Source organism: Equus quagga, chromosome 4 (assembly GCF_021613505.1).
Source record: "Equus quagga isolate Etosha38 chromosome 4, UCLA_HA_Equagga_1.0, whole genome shotgun sequence".
Classification (NCBI taxonomy): domain Eukaryota; kingdom Metazoa; phylum Chordata; class Mammalia; order Perissodactyla; family Equidae; genus Equus; species Equus quagga.
The window spans coordinates 37,502,607-37,516,903 of record NC_060270.1 but is presented as its reverse complement, the minus strand read 5'-3'; the positions used below and the strand labels follow the sequence as shown (position 1 = coordinate 37,516,903).

The following is a 14,297-nucleotide window of genomic DNA, read 5'->3' as shown; positions in this document are numbered from 1 at the left end:
ACTGGGCATATTCTTGAAAAGCTTTAGATAGTTTTTTCCAAGTATGTGCCTCCTCACTCCCTGCCCGCTTCCTTGGGTCTTGATCCCTGGGAAAAGACTCATGTCTCGAGCAAATAAGTGATGAAAAAAGCTTGAGAGAATCAGAGGTGGTATTAGGAAGCAGTAAATTCATCACAAACACTCTGTCAAGTCGTATGTTTGTGAGGACAGCTAGTCCTTGGACTCTGAAGACAGAAAAGGCCTACAGCAATCAAAAGTTTAACAGCTGGGCTTCAACAAATGGCACTAATCCTCTGAGGCTCTCCGAAATAGAGAAAAAGGAGGAGGAGGGACGCCAGATACTACAATTCCCAGAATGCTCAGAGAGGAAAATGAACTGAGTGGAGCAGCGTACGCTGTGATGTGTATTTTGGGTAGGGCTGAATACAGCCACTCCTACCCCTTCCCAGGACACGCCTACCCACTTCGAAGGTTCTCGAAGGCAGTCGGTAGTTGTAGTTTTGCTAACCTTGGAGCGCTTAAAATTGTAAGCGAGAAGGCCGAGGGGCCTGACGGGATTTGTAGTCTGCGCGGGAGGCGGACGCGCACGCGCAGCCACGGCCGGGGCGGGGCCGCGGCACTGCGGTGAAAGCCGAGGCAGGGGGCAGGCGAGCAGGGGGCGGGCGGACATCTTGGGATCCAGAGAGTGGCCTGGCGGGCCGAGCAGGGGGCCGCGGACACCAGGTGAGCTTGGGATCTGGCCTTACGCGGTGAGGGAGGGCGCCTGCCCCGCTTTGCCCTTCTCTGCTGCGCGGAAAGCTGCCCACACCCAGGGGTGGCCTCAGCCTTCAGATCCGGAGGGAGCTGACGGCGGGGCGGGAGCGCCCGGGGCGCGGTTGCAGGACGGGCGGGGAGCAGAGCCCTCCACCTGACCCGCCCGGCGCCTCCCGTGGGAGGGAGACCTACTGGAATCCTCCCAGAGCAGGCCCGCCGCGCGGCGCCCCCCTCCCTGGGATCGTGACAGCCCCCTACCCTTCGGCGCCGCCTCCTCTCAGCGCAAGGACAATTCCCCCACTCCTAGGACAGTGACACCCCCCTTGTGCCGCCTCCTTGAACTGTGACAGGCCTCCACCCTGCGGCACCCCCTCCTCCCAGTTGAGTGACACCCCGCGGCTCTTCTTTCTCAGACCCATGACAGCCCCCGCACCCCGTGGAACCATCTTTTTCTGCGATGTCTTCCTCTCCTCCCCAGGGCGAAAAGCGCCACCCCCCCCAATGCCTCTGAACCCCAAAGCGGGTTCCGTCTGCCCGGCTTTCCCCTGTTCACCACTGTCAGTCCCTCCCTGCCGTGTTTCCTCTTCAAGGCCCTGACCTTTGCCATACTGGAAACTTTCTCCGGGTGCCCCCGCCAGCCCTGTGGCTGCTGAGGGCTCGCCTGGGCATACGGTCTGGCTGTTGCTGCAGTCTTTCCCTTAACTGAATATTCCGTTCCAGTCCTGGGCCCCCCTGTGCTTCGCTGGTGCCCTGAGCTCCCTACCACTTGGTACCTGTGAACTTGGTTCTTTGCCCCGGGCTCGACCTCCATTTTGCATTTCCTTTCCCAGCCTCTTTGGGACTGAGGGATGGGATGAGTCTGCCACCTTGAGAGACCTCTCCCTGCATCTGGAAGACCTTGACGGCCACAGGAATAGGCTTTATTTTCCAGTTTAGAAAAGTCTGCTGAACTCCCCGCTGTGAAATTAATACAAGGGCTAATCCAAGAAATCTAGAACTAAATGAACCCTTTTTCTCCTTGTAAACAATCTAAATGAGTTGACCCAAATAATTTGGATAATTGAGGCATTCTACCCCTTGCTTACAGGCACTCAGGCCAGAAGCGAGTTATGTTGTGGGTCTGGAATCACAGAATTTCAGCTGGAAGGATATTTTAATTTAAGGACTTGCCTCCCACCCGACCCCCCTTACTTTTATTGTACTTGGGAGCTGAAAGGGAGCCTCCCTTTTTGAAAGGGAGGCTCAAAAATAACTCATAAGTAGCTTGGGTCATTGAAGTGTAGTCAGCCAGGGCTGAGGCCTGCCTGCTCTGCTCTTTGCCTGCTTATCTGACTGCCTGGGAGAGGCAGGAGCCACACTCCTGGGTCCATGTCAGGGCCTAAGGCCTCCCTTCTCTCCTCCTCTCCCCACCCTGCACACCCTTTCCTGGAATGTTTAGACTTATGTGAATTAGGCCGGAGGTTCAGGCCCTGCCACCTTACAGAAGGGTAATGGAGCCTGAGAGACTGGGTGTTCCCAAAGCTGTGCCTGGGGGCCCCAGGCCTGAACCAGTTGGAGTAATTTCTACCGCCATTCCTGCAGCCGCAGGCAGGCGTTCGCAGTGACTCACTGGCTAGAGCCTGGGTGAGAATCTGCACAGGAAAAGGGGAAAAGGATCCTTGCTGAGTTCAGCTCTGCTCCGCGGGGGGTGGGAGGAGCGCTACTCTCTGGGCTCTGCCCCAGAAAAGGGAGGGTCAAAATGGCCTTAGAATCCTGGGCTCCAGGCCCTCTCCGTTTCTTTCTCCTTTCCAGTATGGGATAAACAGGAACTGGAGTCTGGCTAAGGGGAGGAGCATGCTTGGGAGGGCTGCAGGGTCACTTGCTAAAGGGTTGAGTCAGGAAAAAAGGCCAGCCACTGACCTGCCCAGCCCCACAGGGGACGTTGGCGGGGGTTCTGAGGCCTTCCCTTACCCTGCCCCCGCCTGTCCTAGGTCTGTTCTCAGAGCGATGGGCTGCGGAGACTGAGCTGCCGCCATGATTGGAGGCTTATTCATCTATAATCACAAGGGGGAGGTGCTCATCTCCCGGGTCTACCGAGATGACATCGGGTGAGTCCCCTGGCAGAGCCAGCTGTGCCCCCAGCCCCCCATCCCTCCTCCCCAGCATGCATGACCAGGTCTTTCCTCCCGAGGCTTGACTTGGACCACCCCCACCCCTTGCTGCATCCTGGAAGCTCAGCTAGTACAGCCTGGTTCCCATTAGGTCTGGTAGTATTGGCTTGGCAGCCAGTTGCTAGCTGCTGGACGGGACCTGTGGAATGGCGTGGCCCCATAGTCTTAGGGACTCCTGTCCTTCCTGTCTCCTGTTTCCCTTAGTGACAGACCTGGTTGCTGGAGATGAATGCTTTTCCCCAGGCAGGTTGATTCCTCCTTTGAGGTAGAGGGAGATCAGTCTCCAGTGGGTGGAGTTAGTGGCCAGACTGGAGGTGCTAATCAATCTAAGTCTTCGCATGGTGAGAGCCTTCCCTGGATTCTCTTGAAACCCTCTCCAGGCTGCCGAATCCTCTCCCACTCCCTTTCTCAGAAGGAGGCAGGCTGCTGACTCAGTTGTTTTCAGTTCCTCTGGGCCCTCCTGGAGGAGAGGTTGTGAGCAAGCCTGAGGCACTCTGCAGTTCACTGAGGGAAGGGCAGGGAGGCCATGCTGCCCTTTCTGGCCTATCAAGTTGACCCAGAGTTGCTCCTTGTTCTGGGTCCCTCAGACCTTAACAAGGAGGCACAGCCTTACTTTGCATTCTGCCCTGCATGCCGCTGTTCTTTCCTGCTGAGGGGACATGGCCTGGCCTCAGCAGCTTTAATGAGATTATCCTCCTCTGGTTCATGCCGCCCTGTTTTTCTTCCTCAAAGAGCCTGGGATAGTTATAGAATGGGCCTGCTGCAGGGCCCTAGCTCTTTGGCTCCCGGCTCCCTGGCTAATGGGCTGGCCTGGCCTTTGTGGCTGTTTGTCCATTGGCTGGTGGGGGGGGCCTGAGCTAGAGCTGTGGCTTGCCTGGCTTGCCTGAACCTGGCTGGCTACACCCCTCTGCACCCCCTCCTTCCCTGGGTAGACCTGGTTAAGCCGAGGCCAGGGCACATACCGTCTTGCATGCCTTCCTGTGCTCTCCGCCCCTCGCCTGTCCCTCCTCTGCTTCCTCCTCATGGTGTGTGCTACCCCCCAACCTCCCAGTGTGTTGTGTGTCTAACCCTCTCTCTCGTTGCTGTCACTCTCCTCTTCTTGCTGGCGTCATTTCTCTCATCCCATCTCATTGGCTGCCGTAGCAATAGGTAAGCGGCCTGTCAAGCTGCCGCCCAGGCACAGGTGGGTGGGGAGCCCTGCCCCCCATCGTTGTTTTCTTCATACTTTTTCATTCCCTGAACTTGCCCTGGAATTGGATCTTGGACAAGAATGGGTGGCCCAGCTCCATGGCCCCTTGGTGCTTCTCCCTCAGTAGATAAGAGCCTTCTCTGAAGTCCTGCTGGGTTTGTTCAGCTTCTGGAGGAGCCAACCTTCCCTACTGGTGCAATCACTAGTGGGAAGACGGGAGAAGAAGCAAGGTCTTCTCATCTAGGCCTGGAGCTTACTGAGACGCTAGAGAGGTGGCAGCTGGGAAATTGGGGCCAGGCCTGGGAGTCAGGAACACCTGATGGACCTCACTTTATTAAGGTTGTATCTGTCTTCCTGTCACTGCCACTTGACTTCCCTGTCTCTCATGGTCTTCAGATACCAGCCCAGCTCTGGCCCTTCTCCCATGTCCCCATTGGGAGTCACAAGGGAACCACTCAGTGGTTTAGGCATTGGCTTTAGATTACGTGTCAGACTTCAGCAGTGAAGGGTGGGGCTGTCAGCAGCTGTGGTTGATCCCCACGGAGTGCAGTTTGCCTGGGTGCTGAGCAGCCCCTGTGCACCCTTTTCCTTCAGGAGGAACGCAGTGGACGCCTTTCGGGTCAATGTTATCCATGCACGGCAGCAGGTGCGCAGCCCCGTCACCAACATCGCTCGCACCAGTTTCTTCCATGTTAAGCGGTCCAACATCTGGCTGGCAGCAGTCACCAAGCAGAATGTCAATGCTGCCATGGTCTTCGAATTCCTCTATAAGATGTGTGACGTAATGGCCGCCTACTTTGGCAAGATCAGCGAGGAGAACATCAAGAACAATTTTGTGCTCATATATGAGCTGCTGGATGGTGAGGCTGATGGGATGGTGGGCCTAGGTGGGGATGAACCTGATGGGGCCTGACGTGGAGGTGGGAGCGCGTCTGAGGCTCCAGTGCCCTCTGAACTTTCTTTCATGACTTTTCTGGTCTTTTGAGCCCTGAGAAGGCCAGTCCAAATCCAGACCTTAAGGCTGCTCTGAAATGGAACACAGAAATAGGCTAGCGAGTAGAGATGGGGGAAGACCAAAAGGTCTTTCAGGGGGCTAGGAGCCTGACTCAGGGGTTTGGTGGCTGGGCCTCTTGCAGTTAAGAACATTTCATTCTCTTACCTTTGTGGTTTGGGCCTTATTTCACTGACTGTCCTCCCAGCTTTCCATCTCAACAGCTGCCTCAGAGCCTGGGGGACGGTGAGGTCTAGTCCCTGGGTGTGTGCTGTTATCTCTGTTCACCTGTGAGGTATGATTTAAGTGAACAGAGTCCTTCCACTTTTCCAACATCTCTGTTTTCTAAAGGCTCAGGGCTTCTTGACCTCTCACCCACTGGCCATGTGACTCATCTGCTGACTTTCTCTATTAGAAAAAATCTGACATTTTAATTGTTTTCTCATGAAGCACAAATCCCAGAGTAAATGCTAGAAAGCTGGAAGACTTTGCTGCAGATGATCCCACACTCTTCTGAAGCTGTGCTGGCCCGACCATCCAGGCCAGGGGCGGGATTGGAATGAATGAGCCTTCAGCTTTTTCCATGCACTGATGGTTTCCTTCCTTCTGCAGAGATCCTGGACTTTGGCTACCCACAGAACTCAGAGACAGGCGCACTGAAAACCTTCATCACCCAGCAGGGCATCAAGAGCCAGGTACTCGAATTGTACACCCACAGTCAGGGTAGAGCCCAACCTCCCTTCACCCCAGCTGGCCCCTAAGGCTTGTGGTAGCTGACTCATTAGCCTGCCTCTTACAAGAAGTGCTGGCCTGAGCCTTCTGCTGTGACTGCAGGCCTGTTTTGCTCTGTGTGGCCCTCTCCCACCCCAGGAGCAGACTCAGCACCTCTGTTACCGGGAATGCAGCTCAAGCAGTTTTCTTCTGCGCTCGGGGAAGGGGGGTGGCTGCTCTGGTGGCCTGGTGTTCCTCAGCAGGAGAGCGCTTGGGCCCTCCTCTAGGATCCAGGACTCATAGCTTCTCCTCCTTCTTTTCTGCCTGCCTCTTCCCGTCTGTGCTCCCCTACTGCTTCCTGTGGGCACCACAATGGCCCTGTGGCCTCCAGCATCAGGTAAGCTGTTCCCTCAGCTTCCACCCTTGCAGCTTTGCTCCGTTTTCTCCAGGCCCTGCACCGTAGGGCTTGTGGGGGAAGACGAGTTACAGGTGGGGACTAGAAGGGAGGCGGGATGAGAGTAGAGTTGGGAGAGAGACAGGGTGATTGAAGGTGGAGAGGAGGGAGGCCATTGGTGTTTGTCTCTATCCCCCACGCAGACGAAAGAAGAGCAGTCCCAGATCACCAGCCAAGTGACCGGGCAGATTGGCTGGCGGCGGGAGGGCATCAAGTATCGCCGGAATGAGCTCTTCCTGGATGTGCTGGAGAGTGTGAACCTCCTCATGTCTCCACAGGGTGAGGGCCCTCTTGTGATGAAGCTGGAGGGGGACCAGGACAGGAGCCTGGTCCTGACTCAGGTGTTCCGGTTTATCTATCACCAGGGCAGGTGCTGAGCGCCCATGTGTCAGGCCGGGTGGTGATGAAGAGCTACCTGAGTGGCATGCCTGAGTGCAAGTTTGGGATGAATGACAAGATTGTCATTGAGAAGCAGGGCAAAGGCACCGCTGATGAAACAAGCAAGAGGTGCCTGAGGCAGGGGAGCTGGTGGGAGGGGGTGGACCTTGGAGGGCTGAGCAGGGCCTGGTGAATCACAAGTTCCTTCTGGGTGTCATTTCTGCAGTAATGCAAACTCTCTCTTCCAAAGGGTTTGCTTGGCTGGTTGCTCTTGACATCTGTGTTAAGAGAGATGAGGGTATTGTCCTGATCCTACTCAGAGAGTAAGCTGCTTTGTTCGGTCCCCAGGACCAAGGCTCTTCTGTACATACTGATGGCCTCTGCCCAGTGTGCCTGAAACTTCTGGGTCCCAAGCAGCAGAGCTCTCCAGATGATGAGCTTGCAAAGTTCCCCCTCATCCCTAACTCTGGGGCAGGGACCCCTGAGTCAGAAAGCTGCATTCCGGCAGCTTTCCATAGACTATAGTGAAAGCCTCGCCCAAGCTCTGGCAGCCTTTGGGGGTGGGATAGCCTCCCAGCCCAACTCTCCTGCCACTCTGCCCTTCTGCTTCTGCTTGCAGTGGGAAGCAATCAATTGCCATTGATGACTGCACCTTCCACCAGTGTGTGCGACTCAGCAAGTTTGACTCTGAACGCAGCATCAGCTTCATCCCACCAGATGGAGAGTTTGAGCTCATGAGGTGCTACAGGGGTGTGAGGAGGCAGGGGGTGCTGCTGGCTGAGATTGGGGAAAGGGAGGAGGACAGGCTCTACTGTGCCAACCTTGCTTCCCCCTCCTCCAAAGGTATCGCACCACCAAGGACATCATCCTTCCTTTCCGGGTGATCCCACTGGTGCGGGAAGTGGGACGCACCAAGCTGGAGGTCAAGGTGGTCATCAAGTCCAACTTCAAGCCCTCACTGCTGGCTCAGAAGATTGAGGTGAGGACAAGGGACTTGGGGAGGAGGAAGCACTTGTCTCCAGGAATAAAGGCAACTGATGTCAGGGCTCAATAGAGCTCTCTGACAGGTGCGTCACTTCTAGGTGAGGATCCCAACCCCACTGAACACAAGTGGGGTACAGGTGATCTGCATGAAGGGGAAGGCCAAGTACAAGGCCAGCGAGAACGCCATCGTGTGGAAGTGAGTCTTTCCTTCATGAGGCCACAGCAGGGCTCGAAATGACTTGGTGTACCCTCTTAAGTTTTACCTTTTATCCTCTGAGAGTGTGTGTTTTGCGGGAGGGTGCCTGTCTGCTTCTCTAGGAGCCTCTGCTTCTGCTGTCACCCCTTATACCTCTGTGTGAGTATGCACAGGCCTGCGCTTGGGTGCATGCACGCATTTATTTATCAAGATGCTTGAACGCTTCCCCATTGGCCCTTGTGACATCTCTGTGAAGTAGACAAAGAGCAGGGAGAGCATGTCCATGTATCTAAGCAGAAACTGCAGCCCAGTGCTAAAGGAATAGCAGACTCAAGGTTCCATAGCAAGTGGTTATCAGAGTCCTCACCACATTTCCTTGTCCTAGCACCTCCCACAAGCTCCTGGGTTCTCTTCTCCCTCCCCTACAAAAGGGCGAACTGCGCCCCCAACCCTTGAAACTCCTCCAAGCTATCACGGGCACTTGCTACCCATTGCCCCTGTGTTCCCAGGATCAAGCGCATGGCAGGCATGAAGGAATCGCAGATCAGCGCGGAGATTGAGCTTCTGCCCACCAATGACAAGAAGAAATGGGCTCGACCCCCTATTTCCATGAACTTTGAGGTATGGCAGAGGAGGGGCCTTAGAGATCATTCAGATCAACCTCTGCACCTACCAGCTGCAGATGAGGAAACTGAGGCCTAGAGAGAACTGACTTTAATTTATAGATCCATTTCTTCCCCCTTCAGGCCTCTTACTAGAAATTGGTATTCACATGGACAGAAATCTTTGACTTCTTTTGGTTTGACGTTGGGCAATTCTTTGGATAAATTGAGATTGTTTCAATGTTGGATAAAACACAAAGTTTATTTACAGAGAGGAAAATGGGCTGACTTTGCTGTGTGCATGTTAGACGTATAATTTTCTCCACCTTATTTTTTAAGTCCATAATATTGAGCAGGATAAGTATGTTCTAAGGCAGGTCTTTGGTTGCTGCCTCCTGCTGATCAAAGGAATTGATTCAAGTTATCACAGGCAGGGCTTGACTTCAAACCCAAATGATTGCTAGTTAGTCTTGGATATGCTTTCTTCTGTAGTAATCTCTTAGAGGACCCCTCACTACCTCAGCTTCCCCCAGTTTCTTTCAGGACAATCATTCAAATGCCTGTAGTAGAGAGAGATGAGGTAGGGCAGGACTACAGATTTCCCAGAGAGGAACTGTGAGAAGAAGACCACATTCCTAACTGGAGCTGTCCCTTGCCCAGGTGCCATTCGCGCCCTCTGGCCTCAAGGTGCGCTACTTGAAGGTGTTTGAACCGAAGCTGAACTACAGTGACCATGATGTCATCAAATGGGTGCGCTACATTGGCCGCAGCGGCATTTATGAGACCCGCTGCTAGCTGCCTAGTGGCAGCTAGCCCACCTCCCCACCCACCCTCTTCCACAGGTCCGGGTGCCCCCGGCCACCAGACATCAGTGTCTCCTCCCTCCTGCTTTGCTGCCTTCCCTTTGCACCAGCCCCTGAGTCTAGGTCTGGACCAACCACATAGAGAGCAGGACTGGTGGAGCAGTCCCTGGGCTCCCTGGGCAGGGTGGTTTCTGGGGCTCCTGCTCCTCCATCTGTCTGTCTGCCCTGGCCCAATACCAGGCTCTGAGTTCTGTGACCAAAGCCAGGTGGGCTCCCTCTCCTCCCCTCCCCTGTGGCCACATCTCTGGAGTGGGAGGGTTGGCTGCCCCTCACCTCAGAGCTCCCCCATAGGCCAGTAACAGATCCCCAGCCCTCAATCCCTACTCTGCTTTGGGATAGTGTGAGCTTCATTTTGTACACGTGTGATTTCGTCCAGTTATAAACCCAATAAACTCTATAGAGCGGAGTTGCTGGCTAAGTGTTGATATGGGAGCTACATGGGGAAGGAAACTGGTGGGACTGCTCTTCTGATGTCTTGCACTGCTTGCTTTGAATAGAGATTTCTATTCTGAACTCTCCCAAGGCTCTTCCCTTGTCTTGTCTCAATTGTTAGGCTCCTTCATGACCATGCAAGCTCTTATCCTGATGTGTTAGCCCAGGTCTCCTGTCTCTTCTGAGAAGAAAACAGCGTTAAGGGCATGCAGCCCCATCTGGCCCCGGTTCCCTCAGGGTAGAGATTCTTTCCCTAATTCGCCCCCAGCTTTAGGTTGGTATTTTCTAATTAGCAGAGATTAAGCAAGGTTTACTTTTGGTCTTTCAAGCCATCTTGAGAAACTGACTGCCCTTTTAATTCAATCCTCTTCCTAATTACCCAGGCTTCCCTAACTTTGGTGGGTGGGTGGTAAAACCAAAGATGTAACGCTCCCCAGGCCTTTTTCAAAATTCCTCCCTTCTGTCCCTCCCCCTCTCCAAAGAATCCTGTGGTGGGCTAGTCCCTGAGGGGAGTGTTCCATATCCTGCTGGTGTGTTTGAGAAGATAAAATGAGCAGGTTTGCCCTTGCCAGTTTTCGCTTGCTTGGTTTTAGCCTCTTTTTTTTTTGGAGCAAGATTGGCCCCAAGCTAACATCTGCTGCCAATCCTCCTCTTTTTGCTGAGGAAGACTGGCCCTGAGCTAACATCCGTGCCCATCTTCCTCTACTTTATATGTTGGATGCCTACCACAGCATGGCTTGCCAAGTGGTGCGATGTCCGCACCGGAGATCTGAACCATCGAACTCTGGGCCACCGAACCAGAATGTGCGAACTTAACCACTGTGCCGGCCCTGGTTTCAGCCTTTTTAAACCTGAAACATTTAACAGAGAAAATTTCAAACATAAACAGAAGTAGCAAAATATAATGAACCCTCATGTCCCATCATTCAACTTCAGTAATTATCAACTCACGGCCAATTCCTTAATATCACATCCAATCTGTGTTCATACTTAATCCAAGTGCCCTATAAAATTTTGTACAGCTTTCATCTGGATCCAAACAAGTCCATTGCGGCTGGTGAAAGCTCTTAAAACTTATGAACCACAGGTTCTCCCTCAGCTCTTGCAATGTTGAAGAAACCAGATAGTTCTATAGTTTCCCAGTAGGGATATCTCTTTCCCTGTATTTTCTATAAAGTGGTTATTAGATCTAGAGACTTAATAGCTTTACTTTAAATATCGAGATTGATTCCTAACAATGGCAAAAGGAGGAATGGATGATGTACTTCTAGGTGCCAATTTTAGAGCCGGGCTGGAAGAATATTCACGTTAAATGTAAAGCAGTAGCATCAATTGGGGAAAATTCCTAACTTCCACCTGAGGGAATCACTAAAAGGAAATAGCTTTTTACAGTCATTTACTGAGATTCAGAGTGCAGTGAAGTCTGCTTTGGGTGTAGGTAGGGAAAAAATGCCAATTAATTTACACAGGCCGTGTTGTGGACCTAGTTTTCACGCCCTTCGGCGGCAGGAGAGGTTGTGCCCAGGATGGTGGAAGGACTGAGTGGGCATGATTCGCAGGAGGTCCGCTGAGCTGTCAAGCGTGACAGGACTGTGCAAGTCGGCGGCGGGCTGGCCACCAGGCTGAGACAAGCCCTTGGGGCCTGGGGACCGGAACAAAACCCGCGGCCGCACAGACCTGTACAGGGGGCTTCTGAGAGCTCAGGGACCGGCGTGAGTCAGCAAAGCTCTCGGCGGGTTCCAAGATGGACCCAGCTGAGCCGCAGACGCGCCGGAAAGGAACGCAGAGAACCCACCAAGGCCAATGTGCCTTCTCAACTGCTTGCCTCTTGGGAGGTTCCCACCTGCCAGACCGTCGGTGTCTCGCGCCCTGATAAACCGCGAACGCCGCCGCCCCCACAGCCTCTGGGAGCTCCGCTTCCCAGAAGGCAGCGAGAACCGCACATGCGGCTAATTTTTCAGCGGAAAAGGAGTTGCGCAAGCGCAGTGAGGACAGCTCCGGCGTAGACGCTGAGCAGCGCTTGCGCACGGTTCCTTCCGCCCCGTTCACCCCGCCCACCGGTTTCGGCCTACTCGGCGCCTTTGTTACGTCACCGCTACGCATGCGCCTTGGAAGGAGGGACGAGCTTTCGGGGAATGGGCAGGGGGCGGGCTTTGGCCGAGGTCTCACGGCGACTGCGCGGACGGGAGCCCGGCTGGAACATGGCGACTTGCGCTGAAATCCTGCGGAGCGAGTTCCCCGAAATTGACGGACAGGTTTTCGACTACGTGACGGGTGAGCCAAACCGAATCAGCGCGCTAGGGAGGCTGAAGTGGAAGTCGTGAAGGGGAAAGACTAAGGGAGGGCAGTTTTGGGGACCGCTGCTAGGCCTCCCTCTGCATGACCTCTCGTCCCGAGGGCTGGTGGGGTCTGGAGCCCGGATTGGGCCCACGGTTCGGGGGTTAAAACTGCTTGTATGTCCATCCTACCCGGTATCTTCCTTATCCTGCCTCGCCGCGCCCAGGCGTCTTGCACAGCGGCAGCGCAGACTTCGAGTCTGTGGATGATCTAGTGGAAGCTGTGGGGGAACTGCTGCAAGAAGTGTCCGGGGACAGCAAGGATGACGCGGGCATCAGGGCCGTGTGCCAGCGCATGTACAACACTCTGCGCCTGTATGTGCCTGGGCAGGGGGATTCCTCGGGGCGATGGGAGGGCGGGTCGTCGAGAGACAAGACGTGAGGGAGAAAGGTCTGATGGTCGTAGCCTCGACTCCTAACTCGGCGCTTTCTATCCCTACTCTCAAGGGCTGAGCCACAGAGCCAGGGAAACAGCCAGGTGCTACTAGACGCCCCCATCCAGTTGTCAAAGATAACAGAAAACTACGGTGAGAGTGAGGGAAAATTGAATTAGCTCCCCTCTGTCTTTTTCTCAGCCTCCAGCCACCTGCCCCTTGGAGCTCAGAACTCCTGGTACCTCTTTTCCATTGGACAAGGTTGTAGAAGCTAGTTGATATGTTTGCTGAGGGGCAAAAGAGCTCAGTGATGAAGGGAGTAGGGGTTGGAGACTTCTCCAAGTTCTTGATTATGGTAGGGAGTTTATGGGCCTTGGAATTGGGTTCACCCCCCAATTTTGCGACCTATTAACCAACTGCATGATCTTGTAAGAGTTGCTTATCTGCTCCAGTCTCTACCCTTAACCTGTGCAGTATGTGTTTTTGTTTTTATATAAAGTTCAGGGAGGATGATAGCTATCTCCAAGATTGTAAGGCTTTTCTTTAAATGTCTTTGTGTCTGGTTCATGTTAGCAGCTCAAAATGTTAGTTTCCCTTCTCTCGGGGGAAGGTGACTGCTTTTCTTATCACTTACAGACTCTGGCGCCAAGCTCCCAGGACTGCTAAAGAGGGAACAGTTCTCGGTGAGGAGGAGAGGAGGAAGAAAGGGAAGGGGCTCTGTCTGTGGTAGGAGTGGGAGTTGACTGTATCTTTCTGGGGGATTTCTGACTATGTCTTTCCCTGAGTCTTTGATTCAGTTCATCATGGGTAAATTGAGAGGGTTAACTTACAGTTTTCCCTAGGGGTTCCTTTCTGAGCCTACAAACTAGGGTGAAATGATTGTGTTTGGACCCTCAGACAGTGAACGCAAAGAAGCTAGAGAAGGCTGAGGCTCGACTGAAGGCAAAGCAGGAGAAGCGCTCAGAGAAGGACACACTCAAGACCAGCAACCCTCTGTGAGTTTGGCAAGAAGGACTGAGAAAAGAGTAGAGCAGTCTCTACTGGGATGGAAAGGTGGTTGGGAGTGCTAAAAGCTATCTGTTTCTCCTTTTAAAAGAGTCTTGGAAGAGGCATCAGCCAGCCAGGCAGGCAGCAGAAAGGAGAGTCGGTTGGAATCATCTGGCAAGAACAAATCCTATGATGTGCGAATTGAGAACTTTGATGTGTCTTTTGGCGATAGGTGAGGGAGTGACGGGGGGGTGGGGTGCATTTTTCTTTTTCCAATTGATGGAGAATTTGGGAAGATGAAGTGGGGCTAAAAATAATGTTAGATTTCTGTTGTTAAACTTCCTGTGCCCTTATCTCTAGAGTACCCTTGTCTTCCTCTTACTGCCCCTGCAGGGTACTGCTGACTGGTGCAGATGTGAACCTGGCATGGGGCCGCCGCTATGGGCTGGTCGGTCGGAATGGGCTGGGGAAGACGACGCTGCTAAAGATGCTGGCTACCCGGAGCCTGCGGGTCCCAGCCCACATTTCCCTGCTGCATGTAGAGCAGGAGGTTGCTGGAGATGACACCCCTGCCCTGCAGAGTGTGCTGGAGAGTGACACTGTGCGAGAGGACCTCCTGCGGCGGGAACGGGAGCTCAGCGCCCAGATTGCTGCTGGCAGGTGAGGACTCAGACTAGGAAATAACTAGCAGCAGCTGTCCTTAACACAGTGCCTGCCATACTGTCACAATCCGAAATTCGCATGCCCATCCCAGTAAGCAGTAGATCTTAGAACTTGGCACTGTGGGGCTATAAAGCCCTTGTTCCTTCCACAGTGCTGTGAGCGAGTCCTTTCTATACTCTATTCCTGTCCCAGCAATAAGGCAGCCCGTGGAGTCCCAGTGGTGTCCCAGTGCAT

General features: G+C 53.8%; 2 protein-coding genes across 3 annotated transcripts in view; both read left to right on the top strand.

Moving 5' to 3' along the window:
* The first annotated feature begins 587 nt into the window (after nucleotides 1–587).
* On the top strand, nucleotides 588–9,677 carry AP2M1 (adaptor related protein complex 2 subunit mu 1). 2 transcript variants are annotated; one of them, XM_046659374.1, is made up of 12 exons: nucleotides 588–723; nucleotides 2,724–2,840; nucleotides 4,687–4,952; nucleotides 5,696–5,778; nucleotides 6,186–6,191; nucleotides 6,392–6,527; nucleotides 6,614–6,755; nucleotides 7,246–7,365; nucleotides 7,470–7,605; nucleotides 7,709–7,806; nucleotides 8,316–8,427; nucleotides 9,069–9,677. In XM_046659374.1, exons 2-12 carry the CDS (start codon nucleotides 2,767–2,769, stop codon nucleotides 9,201–9,203), a joined length of 1,308 nt encoding a protein of 435 aa, XP_046515330.1. In that variant the 5' UTR covers nucleotides 588–723; nucleotides 2,724–2,766; the 3' UTR covers nucleotides 9,204–9,677. The 2 variants fall into 2 exon arrangements, with proteins under 2 accessions (XP_046515330.1, XP_046515331.1); XM_046659375.1 differs by lacking the exon at nucleotides 6,186–6,191 and having other exon boundaries at nucleotides 683–723.
* Nucleotides 9,678–11,856: 2,179 nt separating this feature from the next.
* The window catches only part of ABCF3 (ATP binding cassette subfamily F member 3), a 7,182-nt gene continuing 4,741 nt past the window's right edge, over nucleotides 11,857–14,297 (top strand). The window contains exons 1-7 of the mRNA XM_046659639.1: nucleotides 11,857–11,977; nucleotides 12,207–12,354; nucleotides 12,487–12,566; nucleotides 13,050–13,096; nucleotides 13,311–13,408; nucleotides 13,510–13,632; nucleotides 13,794–14,060. Of these exons, the coding sequence (XP_046515595.1) occupies nucleotides 11,905–11,977; nucleotides 12,207–12,354; nucleotides 12,487–12,566; nucleotides 13,050–13,096; nucleotides 13,311–13,408; nucleotides 13,510–13,632; nucleotides 13,794–14,060 (836 nt within the window). The 5' untranslated portion in view covers nucleotides 11,857–11,904. The remainder of the gene's footprint in view (nucleotides 11,978–12,206; nucleotides 12,355–12,486; nucleotides 12,567–13,049; nucleotides 13,097–13,310; nucleotides 13,409–13,509; nucleotides 13,633–13,793; nucleotides 14,061–14,297) is intronic.

Coding starts and splice junctions, on each gene's coding strand:
- AP2M1 (XM_046659374.1), top strand. CDS start 2,767: ATGATTGGAGGCTTATTCATCTATAATCACAAGGGGGAGGTGCTCATC. Junction 2,841..4,686: donor GTCTACCGAGATGACATCGG/GTGAGTCCCCTG, acceptor CTTTTCCTTCAG/GAGGAACGCAGTGGACGCCT. Junction 6,528..6,613: donor CCTCCTCATGTCTCCACAGG/GTGAGGGCCCTC, acceptor ATCTATCACCAG/GGCAGGTGCTGAGCGCCCAT.